This window comes from Phocoena sinus, chromosome 1 (assembly GCF_008692025.1).
Source record: "Phocoena sinus isolate mPhoSin1 chromosome 1, mPhoSin1.pri, whole genome shotgun sequence".
Classification (NCBI taxonomy): Eukaryota; Metazoa; Chordata; class Mammalia; order Artiodactyla; family Phocoenidae; genus Phocoena; species Phocoena sinus.
Genome location: NC_045763.1, coordinates 116428025 through 116444151, shown reverse-complemented (window position 1 = coordinate 116444151; position 16127 = coordinate 116428025). Strand labels below are relative to the sequence as shown.

General features: G+C 39.7%; 1 protein-coding gene across 2 annotated transcripts in view; it reads left to right on the top strand.

Annotated features, from left to right (window-relative positions):
• The first annotated feature begins 4076 nt into the window (after window positions 1–4076).
• LOC116757378 (interferon-activable protein 203-like) overlaps window positions 4077–16127 on the top strand; it is a 37579-nt gene continuing 25528 nt past the window's right edge. For both annotated transcript variants that reach the window (XM_032638825.1, XM_032638815.1), the window contains exons 1-2: window positions 4077–4329; window positions 15262–15546. In XM_032638825.1, coding sequence (XP_032494716.1) covers window positions 15282–15546 — 265 coding nt within the window. In that variant the 5' untranslated portion in view covers window positions 4077–4329; window positions 15262–15281. The remainder of the gene's footprint in view (window positions 4330–15261; window positions 15547–16127) is intronic.

Here is a 16127-nt window from a genome sequence, read left to right as displayed (position 1 = left end):
CCTTATGTGTCTTTAATGTTTTTCTGAAGTCAATGACATTTCTTTAATAGTTTGTTCAACTTTTTATGCCCTGGTCCCTAGGACTTTCTAAACTGCCAAAATTGTAAACTTCCCCTCAAAGCAAACTCACTTACTTTATAAGGGCCACTCACCACCTGCAGCACAGGCAGACCCCCTCCTTCCCGCACCCTCTGCCACTCTTTCTTTGGTCAGGAGTCCTCCTTGAGTTCCGTGTCTACCCCTTCCATCTGGACAAGCTGCTCTGCTCTCCAGCTCTGCACGAGTCAAGGTTCAGGGACCTCTCTTCATCGTTGTCCTGGAGATTCCCTGAACAATTTTGTTCCTTCCTTATACTTATGTGTAATTAATTGTCAGCTGGGTATACAATACCAGGCTAAAAATTGTTTGCCTTCAAGTGGTAAGGCGATTGCGCCCCCCTCCCATCTGCCGTGTCTTCTAGCTTCTGGTGCTGCTGTCAAGAAGGCCATGCCATTATATACAATGGAATATTACTCAGCCATAAAAAGAAACAAGATTGAGTTATTTTTAGTGGGGTGGATGGACCTAGAGTCTGTCATACAGAGTGAAGTAAGTCAGAAAGAGAAAAACAAATACCATATGCTAACACATATATATGGAATCTAAAAAAAAAAAATGGTCATGAAGAACCTAGGGGCAAGATGGGAAGAAAGACTCAAACCTACTAGAGAATGGACTTGAGGATACAGGTAGGGGGAAGGGTAAGCTGGGACAAAGTGAGAGAGTGGCATGGACATATATACACTACCAAATGTAAAACAGATAGCTAGTGGGAAGCAGCGGCATAGCACAGGGAGATCAGCTCGGTGCTTTGTGTCCACCTAGACGGGTGGGATAGGGAGGGTGGGAGGGAGACACACAAGGGAGGAGATATGGGGATATATGTATATGTATAGCTGATTCACTTTGTTATAAAGTGGAAGCTAACACACCATTGTAAAGCAATTATACTCCAAAAAAGATGTTAAAAAAAAAAAAAAGGCCATACCATTCTTATTCCTAATCCTTGAATGTGATCTGTTTTGTTTTTTTTTTCTGGAAGCTTTAAGACTTGCTCTCTCCTTGGTGTTTTTAAAATAATGTGCTTTTATATATGTTGTCCCCCCCACCACCCCGATTCAGCAAGCTAGATGTTAGTTCTTTGATAACTTCCTTTTCTTTATTGTCTTGGTTCATTCTTGCTTGGGCATCTATTATATATAACCACCTTGAGCTGGTTAATATTCACCCAAGCATAAACCTCTACACTTCTTCTTTTCTCTCTGTTTTCTCCGTCTCATTGTCTTCTAGGTATACACTGAAAAGGAACTCCTCAAATTTATCCTCCACCACTCTATTAAATTTAAATTTTTTCTGCTATCACATTTAAAAGACACATCTCTAAAAACTCTTCTGTTAATTTCTTTATTTTTTCACATTTGTTAGCATGATCTTTTTATTTCATTGATACAATGCCTTCTATCTCTGATGACTCTCTTTCTCTCTCTCTCTCTCTCTCTCTCTCTCTCTCTCTCTCTATATATATATATATATATATATATATATATATATATATGTAGTTTTCTTCTCCTTCATCCTTTGTCTCTGTTTCTTTTAAGTTCCTTTCTCTGCATGTTTTGTTCTTTTTCACATTAGGGGTTTTTCTGAACGTGATTCATGTCTGTTTACTCATATTTAAGACTAAAAAGTGCACACATACACAAACTTTAAAAGTTACCTTTGGGCTTCCCTGGTGGCACAGTGGTTGAGAGTCCGCCTGCCGATGCAGGGGACGCAGGTTCGTGCCCCGGTCCGGGAGGATCCCATGTGCCGCGGAGCGGCTGGGCCCGTGGACCATGGCCGCTGGGCCTGCACGTCCGAAGCCTGTGCTCCGCAGTGGGAGAGGCCGCGGCAGTGAGAGGCCCGTGTACCGCAAAAAAAAAAAAAGTTACCTTTTTTTGTAAAAATGCTTAAGATTTACTCTCTTAGCAAATTTCAAGTATACAATACAGTATTATTAGCTATAGTCACCATGCTGTACATTAGATCCTTAAATCTTACTTATTGTTAAATATTTGTTGAATTAAAAAAACTAGATAGAAGAATTTTCTTCCAAGCATGCAAAAACAAGAGAATGATTGGCTGTCTGTGCATGTGTGTGTACATGCATGTATGAGAGTGCATGCATGTATGTGTATGTATACGTGTGTGTGTGTGTGTGTGTGTGTGTGTGTGTGTGTGTGTGTGTGTGTGTGTGTGTGTTTGGGTAATAAAAGCCAAACCTAAAGTTTGAGAAGAATATTATTCAGCTGAATTGCCAAAACCAGAGATTGATGTTAATCTGCACTCTCGAGTCCCTTGGTTATTCTAATTTCCTCTAATGCTGAATCCCACTGAATTTCCAAGCCAGTCGTGACCATGGCATGAAGTAACTAGCTCACTCCTCAGAGGAGTCTAGAATTTGTCTTGCTGCCATAGAACCAGTAACACACATACTAACTGTGCTGACATTTCCTACTCCCTTCCTATCTCTCCTCTCTAGCTGAACTGTCTTGGTTTGCACAACTGAGTGTCTGCCTCTATTTCCATGCCATACATTTCATCCTCCTGAGAGTGAAATTCTGTAAACCTTAACTAGGTTGGCAAAGTTAAGGTTTTTTAGCATTTCTTTGCTTCATCTATTAAAATACCAACTGCACAATATGAATTATGGAGCATTGCTCTGAACTGTGTTTATTGATAACAGTAATCTGTGTGTTGTATACTGGAGTCTCAACTGAGAACATTACTCCACATGAATTGATTATAAGAAAAGGGGCAGGAAAATGTTCTGAATTATGGCCATTCCTCCCATGTGTCCACTGCCCTCTGATCTCTGGAGTGGGATCTCCTGACCTCCCTAAAGTTCCTCTTTACGCATTGCCTTAACACCAGCTCCATGCATCCACATAACAGCAACCTAAAACCTGTGACAGAAAACAGTGAACACCCACAGGTGTTTCTGGACCTCACCTCAGATCCTCTTTGCTTTTTCCTGACTTACTCCTACTTTGGTGAAGTTATTCAGAGGGTTTCATATCCAGACTTCAACTATCCCTTCCATCACTCTAGTTTGTATGAAAGTAATTGACTTTCTTCTCTTTAGAAGACCTCGGATTATCTACGAACATTAGCTGTTTTAGGACCCATTTGCAGTCATGATCTCACTCTACTTGCAGATCAGCTGGTGAGTAACCACTATGAGGTCTGCTGGCTGGTGCCATTTATTTGACATCTCAGGGTGTACGGTACTCTGGAAGGCATCCACTGTCCTTCACAGAAGTAACACCGTAGACGGAAAGGTTTATCAGGCCCCTCTTATTCCAGAGGTTCAGTGTTCTTCCAGAATTTGCAAGGTTTCGAAGCTGTCATGATATAAGCCCACTAGCCACTTGTGTTTACCTTTGACTAATGCAGAAAGCATGATGAGTAAGCATGAAGTTAATCAGTGAGGTTAAGTAGCTAGTCATAGTCAAGAGGGCCACTAATATCACATTTCTTTCTACATAATCTGAGGAAGGATTCACATATTTGTAATGACCTTCTACTTCTGTCAAGCTCCAGGTGTGTCAGTCATTAACTGGGTGAATGTTTTAGGTACTGTTTAAACCAACAGCTATTTTATAGAAAACTCACCCCCTTCCAGGAGTTTCAGTCAAAAAGAGTAGAGATAGAGGGTTCTTCCAAGATCTCCTCTTGCCACTGCTACTCTGAGAACAGGAAGTAAGGGATAAGTGGCCAGATGGCTTACCTTACTTCTTGTATATTTGAGAGTCATTCAAGGGAATATAGTTTTCTAATGACCCTCATGTAAGTCTGCTGGATAACAGAGTTCTAATGTTGGAACTCTTTTCATCTACTGACATTTATAATAAAAAAATTTTAAGTGTAACTTTGCCATAATTTTTCATTTTGATTAAGATATTTACAGGAAATAAACCGTTTATTTTCTCTGACTAATGAAACTGAAAGCTAAGAACATTGGTGGGAGGAGTCTCAATACTGTTTCCTAACTTCTCTCTCTCCCCAGGAAAGCACCGTGTGAGGAAGCCAGCACTAAATCAAGTTTTTGTATAGCCAGTGCCCTTTTTCCTTGTTGTCTTTCAAAATACTTCTTTTTCCTCTGCCCTTCAGAAGATTATAAAATTCTGAAGTTCAGTCTCTGAGACCTTTACTGATTTATCGTCCTACTTAAGCAAAATAAGCAGTGATTCTTGCGTATCTAAAGAAAGCCTCAACATCTAGACTACTGTGGAGGACGTTTTCACTGAGGTAAGACTGGTAATGATTTCTTTAGAGAGCTGTGGGTACCTGGTTGGTAGCCTCAAGGTGAGAAGGGGAGCTTTAGTCATGAAGAATTTGGGAAGAAATGTTTTATATCAACTATACTCAGAAAAGTGAAAACAGCAGTAGCTTGATTCTAATCCTTTACTGCCTAGGCAAATAATAGACATTTTATTCCACTACAACTGAAGCCTGAACAAAGGGAGATGCATTTTGACTATAGAAGATATTAAAATGTATTCCCCAGGCAACTATCGGCATGAGCTATATTTAGAGCAAAGGTTTGGTTTCCTTCCCTGGAAAATGCACAGGAAACTTGGTGGCTGTGGTGGGGGCCTCGGGTGAAAGTCAAGATAGGGGCATGATAAAAGTATCATAAAATAATATTGAGTAAAAAAATACATCTGGATATAAAAGTGTATTGTATGGCATTGTCCTAATTTTAGAAAACACACACACACAGAGAAGAGCAGACAAGTTTCAATTCCACAAGTACAGTTATACAAAACATGGCTTCTTTACCTCTCTTAAGACAGTTTACTTTTTCTTTTAGACTCCATTTTACACCAGCTCAGTGTTGTTATTTCAGTTTCTTTTAGGGTTCCTTTCTGCCTTCCTGAAAATTAATACTTTTTTTTTTTCTGGTGGCAAGGCATAGGAGAGAGGCAGAGAGAGGCAATTACAAATAGATTTCTATTGTCTACTTTTAGAATTGTTTAAAGACTGTATGGCCTGATACAGTAATATTTTATATGTGCTTGACTAGAATATAAGATTTTTAATATTCATTTCAGAATCTTATGTATGTTAGATAAATGCTGTTAATTACACTTATTATATTTACTTTTAATAGGCAAATACACAATTAAACCTGTTGTATTTCCCTAGGAGGTGGACGTTTTATCATTGTGTTGTGCTCTGATGATACTTCTTATCTTCAGATCTATTTAAAACCACAGTAATATAGATAAACTGGTTTTCTTTTACTTACTCTTTGTATGATAAATAGTTTACTTTTCCACCTTTAAGTGATCTTTTGTTAACAATACATTGCCAGATTTCTTAAATCCAAGTTGACCAATTTGTCACTTAAGCTTAACCGGCTAGAACCTTTATGCTGATAATTAACCTATATTGTCTTGTATCTGCTTTCTTCATTTCAATTTCTGATACTTCTATGTTCTCCTTTTTTGATTTGTTTTTTACTTATACCCCTATCTGACTTACCATTTAAGACAAATACATTAGTGAACTGTCATATTCTTTGTCCTCCCTCTCTCCCTCCACCATGTTGATATACTTCCTGCTTCTCTTCTCTTCAGTCAGGGCTTTATTTAGTTTTCAGGCATAGACATGCCTAATCGAGTTAAGTTTTCACCCTTACTTACCTTTCAGCTTACAGTTTTTCTTGACTTTATATATTAATTTTTACTGACTATTATTTCCAATAGATGTTTCCATGTGGGTCTTTGTCTGCCAAAACTACCAATGCCTCGAATACAGTAGTGTTTGAGGCCCTCATATTTAAGTAGCATTTAGACTAGATTAAAAATTCTACTCTAAAAATTATTTTCCCCACAAGATAGATGGGGAGTACCTCTTCTCTTACCCCTGGGACTAGATATGTTGTGAAATTCACAATCTAGAAACTTCAGAGAGGCTATTTAATGAATCTAAATTATTATCTGGGGAAAGGGAGCTAAGGTCTGCATTTTACATTTTTTCTTCCAGTTTTATTGAGACATAATTGACACATGGCACTGTATGAATTTAAGGTGTGCAGCATAGTGATTTGATTTATATCCATTATGAAACGATAAGCATAATAAGTTTAGGCAACATCCATCATCTTATATAGATACAAAATTGAAGAAGTACAAAAATTTTTCTTTTTCTTATGAAGAGAACTCTTAGGATATATACTCTCATAATAACTTTCATATACAACATACAGCAGTGGTAATTATATTTATCATGTTGTACATTACATCCCTAGTACCTATTTATGTTATAAAAGAAAGTTCTCACCTTTTTCCTGACTTCATCCAATTCCCTTTCTCCTCACAGGTTACCACAAATCGAATTTCTTTGCTATGAGTTTGTTTGTTTGTTTGTTTGTTTGCTTTTGCAGCATAACTGACCTACAACATTGTGGTAGTGCCTGTTATGCCACATAGTGATTCTTTCTTTCTTTCTTTTTTTTTTTTTACATCTTTATTGGAGTATAATTGCTTTACAATGGTGTGTTAGTTTCTGCTGTATAACAAAGTGAATCAGCTATATATATACATATATCCCCATATCTCCTCCCTCTTGCGTCTCCCTCCCTCCAACCCTCCCTATCCCACCCCTCTAGGTGGTCACAAAGCACTGAGCTGATCTCCCTGTGCCGTGCGGCTGCTTCCCACTAGCTATCTATTTTACATTTGGTAGTGTATATATGTCCATGCCACTCTCTCAATTCGTCCCAGTTTACCCTTCCCCCTCCCCGTGTCCTCAAGCCCATTCTCTATGTCTGCATCTTTATTCGTGTCCTGCCCCTAGGTTCATCAGAACCATTTTTTTTTTTAGATTCCATATATATGTGTTAGCATACAGTATTTATTTTTCTCTTTCTGACTTACTTCACTCTGTATGACAGTCTCTAGGTCCATCCACATCACAACAAATAACTCAATTTCCTTTCTTTTTATGGCTGAGTAATATTCCATTGTATATATGTGCCACATCTTCTTTATCCATTCATCTCTCGATGGACACTTAGGTTGCTTCCATGTCCTGGCTATTGTAAATAGAACTGCAATGAACATTGTGGTACATGACTCTTTTTGAATTATGTTTTTTTCAGGGTATATGCCCAGTAGTGGGATTGCTGGGTCATATGGTAGTTCTATTTTTAGTTTTTTAAGGAACTCCACACTGGGCTCCATAGTGGCTGTATCAACTTACATTCCCACCAACAGTGCAAGAGGGTTCCCTTTTCTCCACACCCACTTCAGCATTTATTATTTGTAGATTTTTTTAACATCTTTATTGGAGTATAATTGCTTTACAATGGTGTGTTCGTTTCTGCTTTATAACAAAGTGAATCAATTATGCATATACATATGTTCCCATATCTCTTCCCTCTTGTGTCTCCCTCCCTCCCACCCTCCCTATCCCACCCCTCTAGGTGGTCACAAAGCACCGAGCTGATATCTCTAAGCTATGCGGCTGCTTCCCACTAGCTATCTACCTTACGTTTGGTAGTGTATATATGTCCATGCCTCTCTTGTGCTTTGTCACAGCTCACCCTTCCCCCTCCCCATATCCTCAAGTCCATTCTCTAGTAGGTCTGTGTCTTTATTCCCGTCTTACCCCTAGGTTCTTCATGACCTTTCTTTTTTTATTATTTGTAGATATTTGATGATGGCCATTCATTTCTCTAATGATTAATGATGTTGAGCATTCTTTCATGTGTTTGTTGGCAATCTGTATATCTTCTTGGGAGAAAAGTCTATTTAGGTCTTCTGCCCATTTTTGGATTAGGTTGTTTGTTTTTTTGATATTGAGCTGCATGAGCTGCTTGTAACTTTTGGAGATTAATCCTTTGTCAGTTGCTTCATTTGCAAATATCTTCTCCCATTCTGAGGGTTGTCTTTTCGTCTCGTTTATGGTTTCCTTTGTTGTGCAAAATTTTAAGTTTCATTAGGTCCCATTTGTTTATTTTTGTTTTTATTTCCATTTCTCTAGGAGGTGGGTCAAAAGGATCTTGCTGTGATCTATGTCATAGAGTGTTCTGCCTATGTTTTCCTCTAAGAGTTTGATAGTGTGTGGCCTTACATTTAGGTCTTTAATCCATGTTGAGTTTATTTTTGTGTATGGTGTTAGGGAGTGTTCTAATTTCATTCTTTTACATGTAGCTGTCCAGTTTTCCCACCACTACTTATTGAGGAAATTCTCTTTTCTCCATTGTATATTCTTGCACCTTTATCAAAAATAAGGTGACCATATGTTTATGGGTTTATCTCTGGGCTTTCTATCTAGTTCCATTTCCTATATTTCTGTTTTAATTCCAGTACCATAGTGTCTTTTTTTTTTTTTTTTTTTTTTTTTTTTGCGGTACACGGGCCTCTCACTGTTGTGGCCTCTCCCATTGTGGAGCACAGGCTCAGCGGCCATGGCTCACGGGCCCAGCCGCTCCGCGGCATGTGGGATCTTCCCAGACCGGGCACGAACCCGTGTCCCCTGCATCGGCAGGGGGACTCTCAACCACTGCACCACAAGGGAAGCCCCATAGTGTCTTGATTACTGTAGCTTTGTAGTATAGTCTGAAATCAGGGATCATGGTACTTCCAACTTTGTTCTTCTTTCTCAAAGTTGTTTTGGCTGTTTGAAGTCTTTTGTGTTTCCATACAAATTTTAGATTCTTTTGTTCTAGTTCTGTGAAAACTGCCATTCGTAGTTTGATAGGGATTGCATTGTATCTGTAGAGTGCTTTGGGTAGTTTAGTCATTTTAATAATATTAATTCATTCAATCCATGAACATTATATCTTTCCATTTTTTTGTGTTGTCTTCAATTTCTTTCATCAGTGTCTTATAGTTTTCCAAATACAGTTCTTCTACCTCCTTAGTAGATTTATTCTTAAGCATTTTGTTCTTTTTGATGTGATTATAAATGGGATTGTTTTCTTAATTTCTGTTGATAGTTCATTGTTAGTGTATAGAAATGCAACAGATTTCTATATATTAACTTCATATCCTGCAACTTAAGTGAATTCATTGGTGAGTTTTAGTAGGTTTTCTGTGGTCTTTAGGATTTTCTATGTATAATATAATTTCATCTGCAAACAGTAACAGTTTTAATTTTTCCTTTACAATCTGGATTCCTTTTATTTTTCTTTGTTTCTAGTTTGGTTGCTGTGACTAGGCTTCTAATACTATGTTAAATAAAAGTGGTGAGAGTGGGCATCCTTGTCTTGTTCATGTATACATGATTATTTTAACTTGCTGACCTCTTAAGTTTAAACACATTTTAACAACACTGCATTTCCTCCCCCCTTTCCACATTTATAATTTTGACATCATATTCACATCTTTTTGTTTCCCTTAACAACTTATTGCAGATGTAGATGATTTTACAACTTTTGTCTTTTAACCTTCCTACTAGCTTTATACATGGCTAATATATTACCTTTACTATATATTTGCATTTACGAATGAGATTTTTTTCCTTTTATGTTTCATGTTTCTTTTCTTTTTACTTGGAAAAGTCCCTTTAACATTTCTTTTAAAGCCAGTTTGCTGGTGCTGAACTCTTTTAGCTTTTGCTTGCCTGTAAAACTTTTAATCTCTCCATAAAATCTGAATGAAAGACTTGCTGGCAAGAGTATTCTTGGTTGTAGATTATTCTTTTTCATCACTTTAAACATATCATGCCACTCCCTTCTGGTCTGCAGAGTTTCTGCCAAAAAGTCAGCTGATAGCCTTATGGGAATTCCCTTGTATGAAACTTGTTGCTTTTCCCTTGCTGATTTTAATATTTTCTCCTTATCTTTAATTTTTGCCATCTTAATTACAGTGTGTCTTGGTGTGGTCCTCGTTGGGTTGATCCTGTTTGGGACTCTCTAGGCTTCCTGTCTGTTTCCTTACACAGGTTAAGGAAGTTTTCAGCTATTAATGTCTTCAAATATGTTCTCTGCCCCTTTTTCTCTCTCTTCTCCTTCTGGGACCCTCCTATGATATGATGAATGGTAACATGTTTGATGTTGTCCCAGAGTTCTCTTAAACTGTCCTCATTTCTTTCTTTCTTTTTTTAAATTTTTGTTCAGCTTCAGTGATTTCCATTATTCTGTCTTCCGGCTCATTGATCTGTTCTACTGTATCATTAGCTCTACTGTTGATTCTTTCTGGTTTATATTTCATTTCAGTTATTTTATTCTTCATCTCTGTTTGAGTCTTCTTTATATTTTCTAATTTTTTGTTAAAAACGTCTAACTTTCCACTCTGTTCATCCAATCTTCTCCTGAGTTCTTTGAGCATCTTTATAGTCACCTCTGTGAACTATTTATTAGGTAGGTTGCCTATGTCCACTTCACTTAGTTGTTCTTCTGAGGTCTTATCTTGTTCCTTCATTTGGAACATATTCCTCTATAGCTTCATTTTACCTAATTTCTTCTTTTATTTCTGTGTATTTGGTACGTTGGTTATGTTTCCTGACCTTGGAGAAGTAGTCTTTTGTAGAAGATGTCCTATTTGTCCCAGCAGTGCACTCCCTTCTCGTCACCAGAGCTGTATGCTCTAGGGCTGCAGTCCCCAACTTATTGGCACCAGAGACCAGTTTCATGGAAGACAATTATTCCACAGACTGAGGTGGGGGGAATGGTTTTGGGATGATTGAAGCGCATTACATTTATTATGCTCTTTATTTCTATTATTATTACAATGTGATATATAATGAAATAATTATACAACTCACCGTAATGCAGAATCAGTGGGAGCCCTGAGCGGTTTTCCTGCAACTAGATGGTCCCATCTGGGGATGATGGGAGACAGTGACAGCTGAAGTGTGTTGCTCGTGTCCAGTCTACTCTGTAATCTTGTTTTGGTTGCTGACATTGCAGAAAACCCTGCTTCACAAAGATAGGATGTTGGAAATGGAAGCAGGCTTTTCAGTGCTTTTGTGGCAATTTAAGGATATTCCACCTTGACTTTAATCCAGACTGCATGGAGATTTGAAGTTGTCTCAAACATACTTTTAAGGCCACTGTCATTTGCAGTCTCAAGCAGTTGATCCTCTTCTAGCATGAACAAAATCGATTCACCTGGCTTACTCACAAATGAGTTGTAGATCCATTCCTTCCGAGTTTGGGGGTCTTTTGTGGTTGGGAAGTAATGCTCAAACTCTCTAGAAAGCTGAGATAGGTGATCATGCACCAGCTGGGAGAAAGAAGGCCCTGGATCTGTCTCTCAAAATCTCTGCTAATGTTTGAAACATATCAAATATCCCAATGATCATTCGTCACCCCCCTAATTCCAGTTTGACTTTGAATGAAGTCACTTTATCTGCTGACTTGAACGCAGTTGTAGCTCTCCCCTGAGGTGACAGATCGAGTTTGTTGAGCAGGTTGAATACATCACACAAGTAAGCAAGTTTGAGACCCATTTTGTGTCACTGAAATGTGCTGCCAATGGTGACTGATTTTCTAAAAGAAATCTCTGAAGTGGCTCTCATAACTCAAAAACTCTCGCCAGTGATCTACTTTTAGAAAGCCGTCTCACTTCTGTGTATGAGAAGATGTGTGTACTCTGTGTCCATCTCCTCACAGAGCTATGTGAACAAATGTGAGTTAAGGGCATGTACTTTAACGTGGCTGATAATTTTAATCACATCTGCAAAACGTTGTTACGTTCAGGTGACATTTTTCGGCTAACCAGCATTTCTCTATGGATGACACAGTGCGTAGACTCACATTCAGAAGCAACCCAGTTGACCTGAGTAGTGAAACCAGAAAGCTGTCCAGTCATGGCAGCCACTCTGTCTGTGCATATACTGACACAAAATGACCAATTCAGTTTTCCTGATGTGTAATCATTCAAAGACTTGAATAGTTCTGCAGCTGTGGTGTTGGTTGGCAACAAAAGTGCACATAACATATCCTCATGCACATCCTCCTGAAAAATATATCACACAAAAACAAGCATTGTTGCTTTGTTGTCAACATTGGTAGACTCATCAACATGGAATGTATACCACGGTGACCCATTAATCCTCTCTAACAATTGTGCCTCGATATCCTCTGCTATTTCATCAATTCATCTAGTTATGGTGCTAGCCGAAAGAGGAACACGTGCCACCTTTGAACTGCAGCCTCTCCTAAAATTTCACAACAAATGTCCTTAGCAGCAGGCAGGATCAACTGTTCACCAATAGTAAAGGGCTTCTTAGCTTTAGCAATGCAATTAGCCATTAAGAATGATGCTCTCAGTGCAGACACATGTGATGAAGTGGTGGCCTTCGATAATTGCTTCTGTTCTTTGTGTTCACGTTTTTTTGTTTTGAAAAAATCCAAAGGCTTGTCTTTTCATGCAGGGTGCTTTGTCTCCATGTGGTGAAACAGTTTTGAAGGTTTCATGGCTTCGTTGGATAGCTGGTCACCGCATATTATGCAAAGTGGGCTTGGAGAATGTGAATCACCTGTTGCAATGAACCCGTCATTTAAGTAGAACTCTTGGTATTTTCTTTTAAATGCAGCTTTCATTTTGTTGGCAGTCTTAAGAGTCTTCTGCTGTCTCATCATTGGGTCTTTCCCCATTTTCAAAGAAGCTCTCCAGTGACGTTTGTTTTTTACTCATTTTGGTGAGGGTTAGCTTGTGGGCTTGCCAAAACTGTGACTGAGACAAGTGCGCAACGTGGGAAAGAGGCATGGACAGAAGTAGTAAATAAAATAATGGGCCAGCCATGTGCAGACTAGAATAAGTGTCGGATTCTGGCTTAAGCTCTGCCACCAGATGCAGCTGTACAATTGAAGTACATCAACTCACTTGCCACTATAAAGCCTACCACCAGATGCAGCTTGTCACTTGCCACTCACGGAGAGGGTTTTGATAGGAGTCTGCAAGCAATTGATTTATTATGGTCTCTGTGCAGTCAAACCTCTCTGCTAATGATAATCTATATTTGCAGCTACTCCCCAGTGCTAGCAACACTGCCTCAGCTCCACTTCAGATCATCAGGCATTAGATTCTCATAAGGAGCGTGCAACCTAGATCCCTCACATGTGCAGTCACAGCAGGGTTCGCGCTCCTATGAGACTCTAATGCGGTCGCTGATCTGACAGGAGGTGGAGCTCAGGCAGTAATGCGAGCAATGGGGAGCAGTTATAAATACGGATGAAGCTTTGCTTGCTTGCCCCCTGCTCATCTCCTGCTGTGAAGCCCTGTTCCTAATAGGCCATGGACTGGTACCGGTCTGTAGCCCAGGGTTCGGGGGCCCCTGCTCTAGGGGTTCACCCTATGAGAGCTATGCAAGTCTTCTTTTGTGGTTGGCTGACTATTGTGTATAGTCTGGTAGGTGTGGCTGACCCCAGTTGGTTGCCAGGCCCTGCCTTGTGCTAAGGAAAATGGTTGGTGAGTCTGGGTCACAAGGTGACCGGCTGTGCAACCTTGGGGGTCCCAGGGACAGTGATGGCCCACTGGTGGGCAGGCCAGCAGGCTACAGGTTCTGGTGTGTCCCAAAACTGGTGCTGGCCACTAGTGAGTGGGGTTTGATTATGGCGCAGCTGGCTGAGGGGTCCAGTGTGTTTCAGAACTGGTGTTGGCCTGTTGGTGGTTGGGTCTGGGGCCCAGTGGCCCCAGGGCTGGAGTCAGCCTGCTAAAGGACAGGACCAGGGACCAGGGCTTACTGGGACTAGTGCTGGCTCACTGGTGGGTCGGCCACTGGCTACAGGACCCTGGAGGTCCTGAAGCTGGTATAAGCCTGTTGGTCATTGGGGCCAAAGCCTAGGGCCACTGGCTAAGGGGTCCAAGTTGTCCCAGAATTGGTTTTGACCTACTGGCAGGCAGGTCAATGGCCCAGGAGATTCTTGGGCTGTTTCAGGCCTGCTGGTGGATTGGCTGGTTTCTGATAAGGCAGGCTGCAGCACTGTGGTGGTCCTGGGCCGGTGTGGGCTCATCACTCTATGGGCCTGATCTAACTGAGGGTGCTCCTGAACTCTCAAGAAGGAATAATTCACAACCCTGGGAATTTGAACATTCCAATTATAGAAAAGGTACACAAATACATGTTTCCTAACTAAAAGAATTCATGACTTGAAACAGAAAACTGGAATGCATACCATACATTGAGTGCCATCAAGGAGGTGCACAGGGTGCTAAAGAGGCCCAGAAGAGTGACACTCACTCCCAAATCAGGCCCCTGGTAGCTTTCAGAAGACAAAGCCTCAGTTGAGTCTTGAATGCTCTAAGGAGGTATTCAGAGGAAGAGAGATGGGAATGGCTTTCTAGGCTTTGGGAAGGGAATTAACAAAGTCATGAAATATGAAAAGGTAAGGTGTGGTGTATATTTCTAGAGCAAGAGACATAAAAATTACAGAGGTAAAGAAAGGCAGATTATTCAAGGCATTTTAAGCCAGGCTATGGAGCAAGAACTTTTTCAAAGAGAAAATGGGAAACTGTTGAAGGATGTCAAGTGAGATAGAACTGTGGCTTTATAGAGAGATATCTGGCTCTATGAAAAGAACTGATTAGAGAAATTAAGCCTGGAAGGAGAAAAATCAAGCAGCCTATCGAAATAATTCCAGCCAATAAATGCTGTGATCCTGTCTAAGAGAGAAGGGAGAAGTCCAACAAAGGGACACTGATATGGGGACATAGGACACAGAGAACATGGTCCATGCCCCAGGGAGAGATGATGCTAATAAGAACTGACTAGGGAAGTGCCAAGTGGATGGACTAGGGTTGGTACCCAGCGTGGAGCTGTAGTGCTATGGCAGAAGGATATTTGTATAAGGCGAGAGGTTGCAGCCCATTTTGTTCATAGGCCACTTCAGACATGGCGGAAAGAGTCATGAACCAACAAGGCAGACATTCAAGAAGTAGGCTGCAGCTCCAATAAAGGATGGGAGGAGGAATCAGGGACTTTGACACTGCATAGTCCATACTTGACACACTGCAACCATTGCTTATTTCTGGACCTCTTTCCACCATACCCACCCTTAAACCAACTCAAAATCATCATTAAAATGGGAGAATTTCTTAGAAGTTTCTCATACAGCAGTTTTCAACCCATTTTCTGCAGTAACACATCTGGTAATAGTCTTTTTGTCACACACACCCATGGATAATACTTTGACATATGCCGTTAACTCACATAGATATAACCAGTCTTTTAAATTGTCTGTATAAAGGTGTAACACTGTATGTTATTTTTCTTTTGCAGGCACATCCCTAACTTGAGAGATGGGGAGTGAATTCAAAAGAATTGTTCTGCTGAAAGGATTTCAGCACATCAGTGATTATCAGTTTAGCATGATTAAGTGTTTACTGGCCAAGGATTTAAGACTGACTAGTAAAATGCAAGATGAATATGACAGAATTAAGATTGCTGACTTGATGGAAGTAAAGTTCCCTGGGTCTGGCTGTGTTGACAGATTAATAGACTTGATCAAAGATATAGAAGAAATTAAAGACCTTGCTAAAACTCTTCGAAAGGAGAAGTTAAAAGGTACTTGGAAGAACCTCTTTCACACTCTCTCTGTACTGACCTCAACCTTAAATAGAACCCTGATTTGGTCAAAGTTTAGACCCTTCTTTCCCAACTTAGGACTCGTAGCCATGACAATGGTAGTATTTTAGATGCCAACAAATTGACAACTTAGAGGATGCCTTTCCTACAAAGAGATCTGATATGTTTTAGAGGGTGTATTTTGGGGGTGTGGGCAAAGAAAATATTAGAAGGAGCTGATGAGAAAGGCTGAGGCTTCCATACATTAGAAAGGTTAGACAATGATGAAACAAAATTAGAATATGTAGGTTCTTGAAATATTTAAATCAGTTAATATGCATGCTCTATTATCATATTTACTCCATCATTTTTATACTTTCTAGAAAAACTCTGAGGCAGTACTTAAATAAAAACCTACCTCTGAGAGATGTGAAGAACTTGCCTCTTATAAAACCACTGGATTAGGAAAACATATTTTAAAAAGTCAAAGTCTAGTATCACCACTTTGTCCCATCACAAATTAGATTATATTCATTTTCTCTGGTTTCAGTAATTCAAATAGATCTTCTGTAGAAATTGAC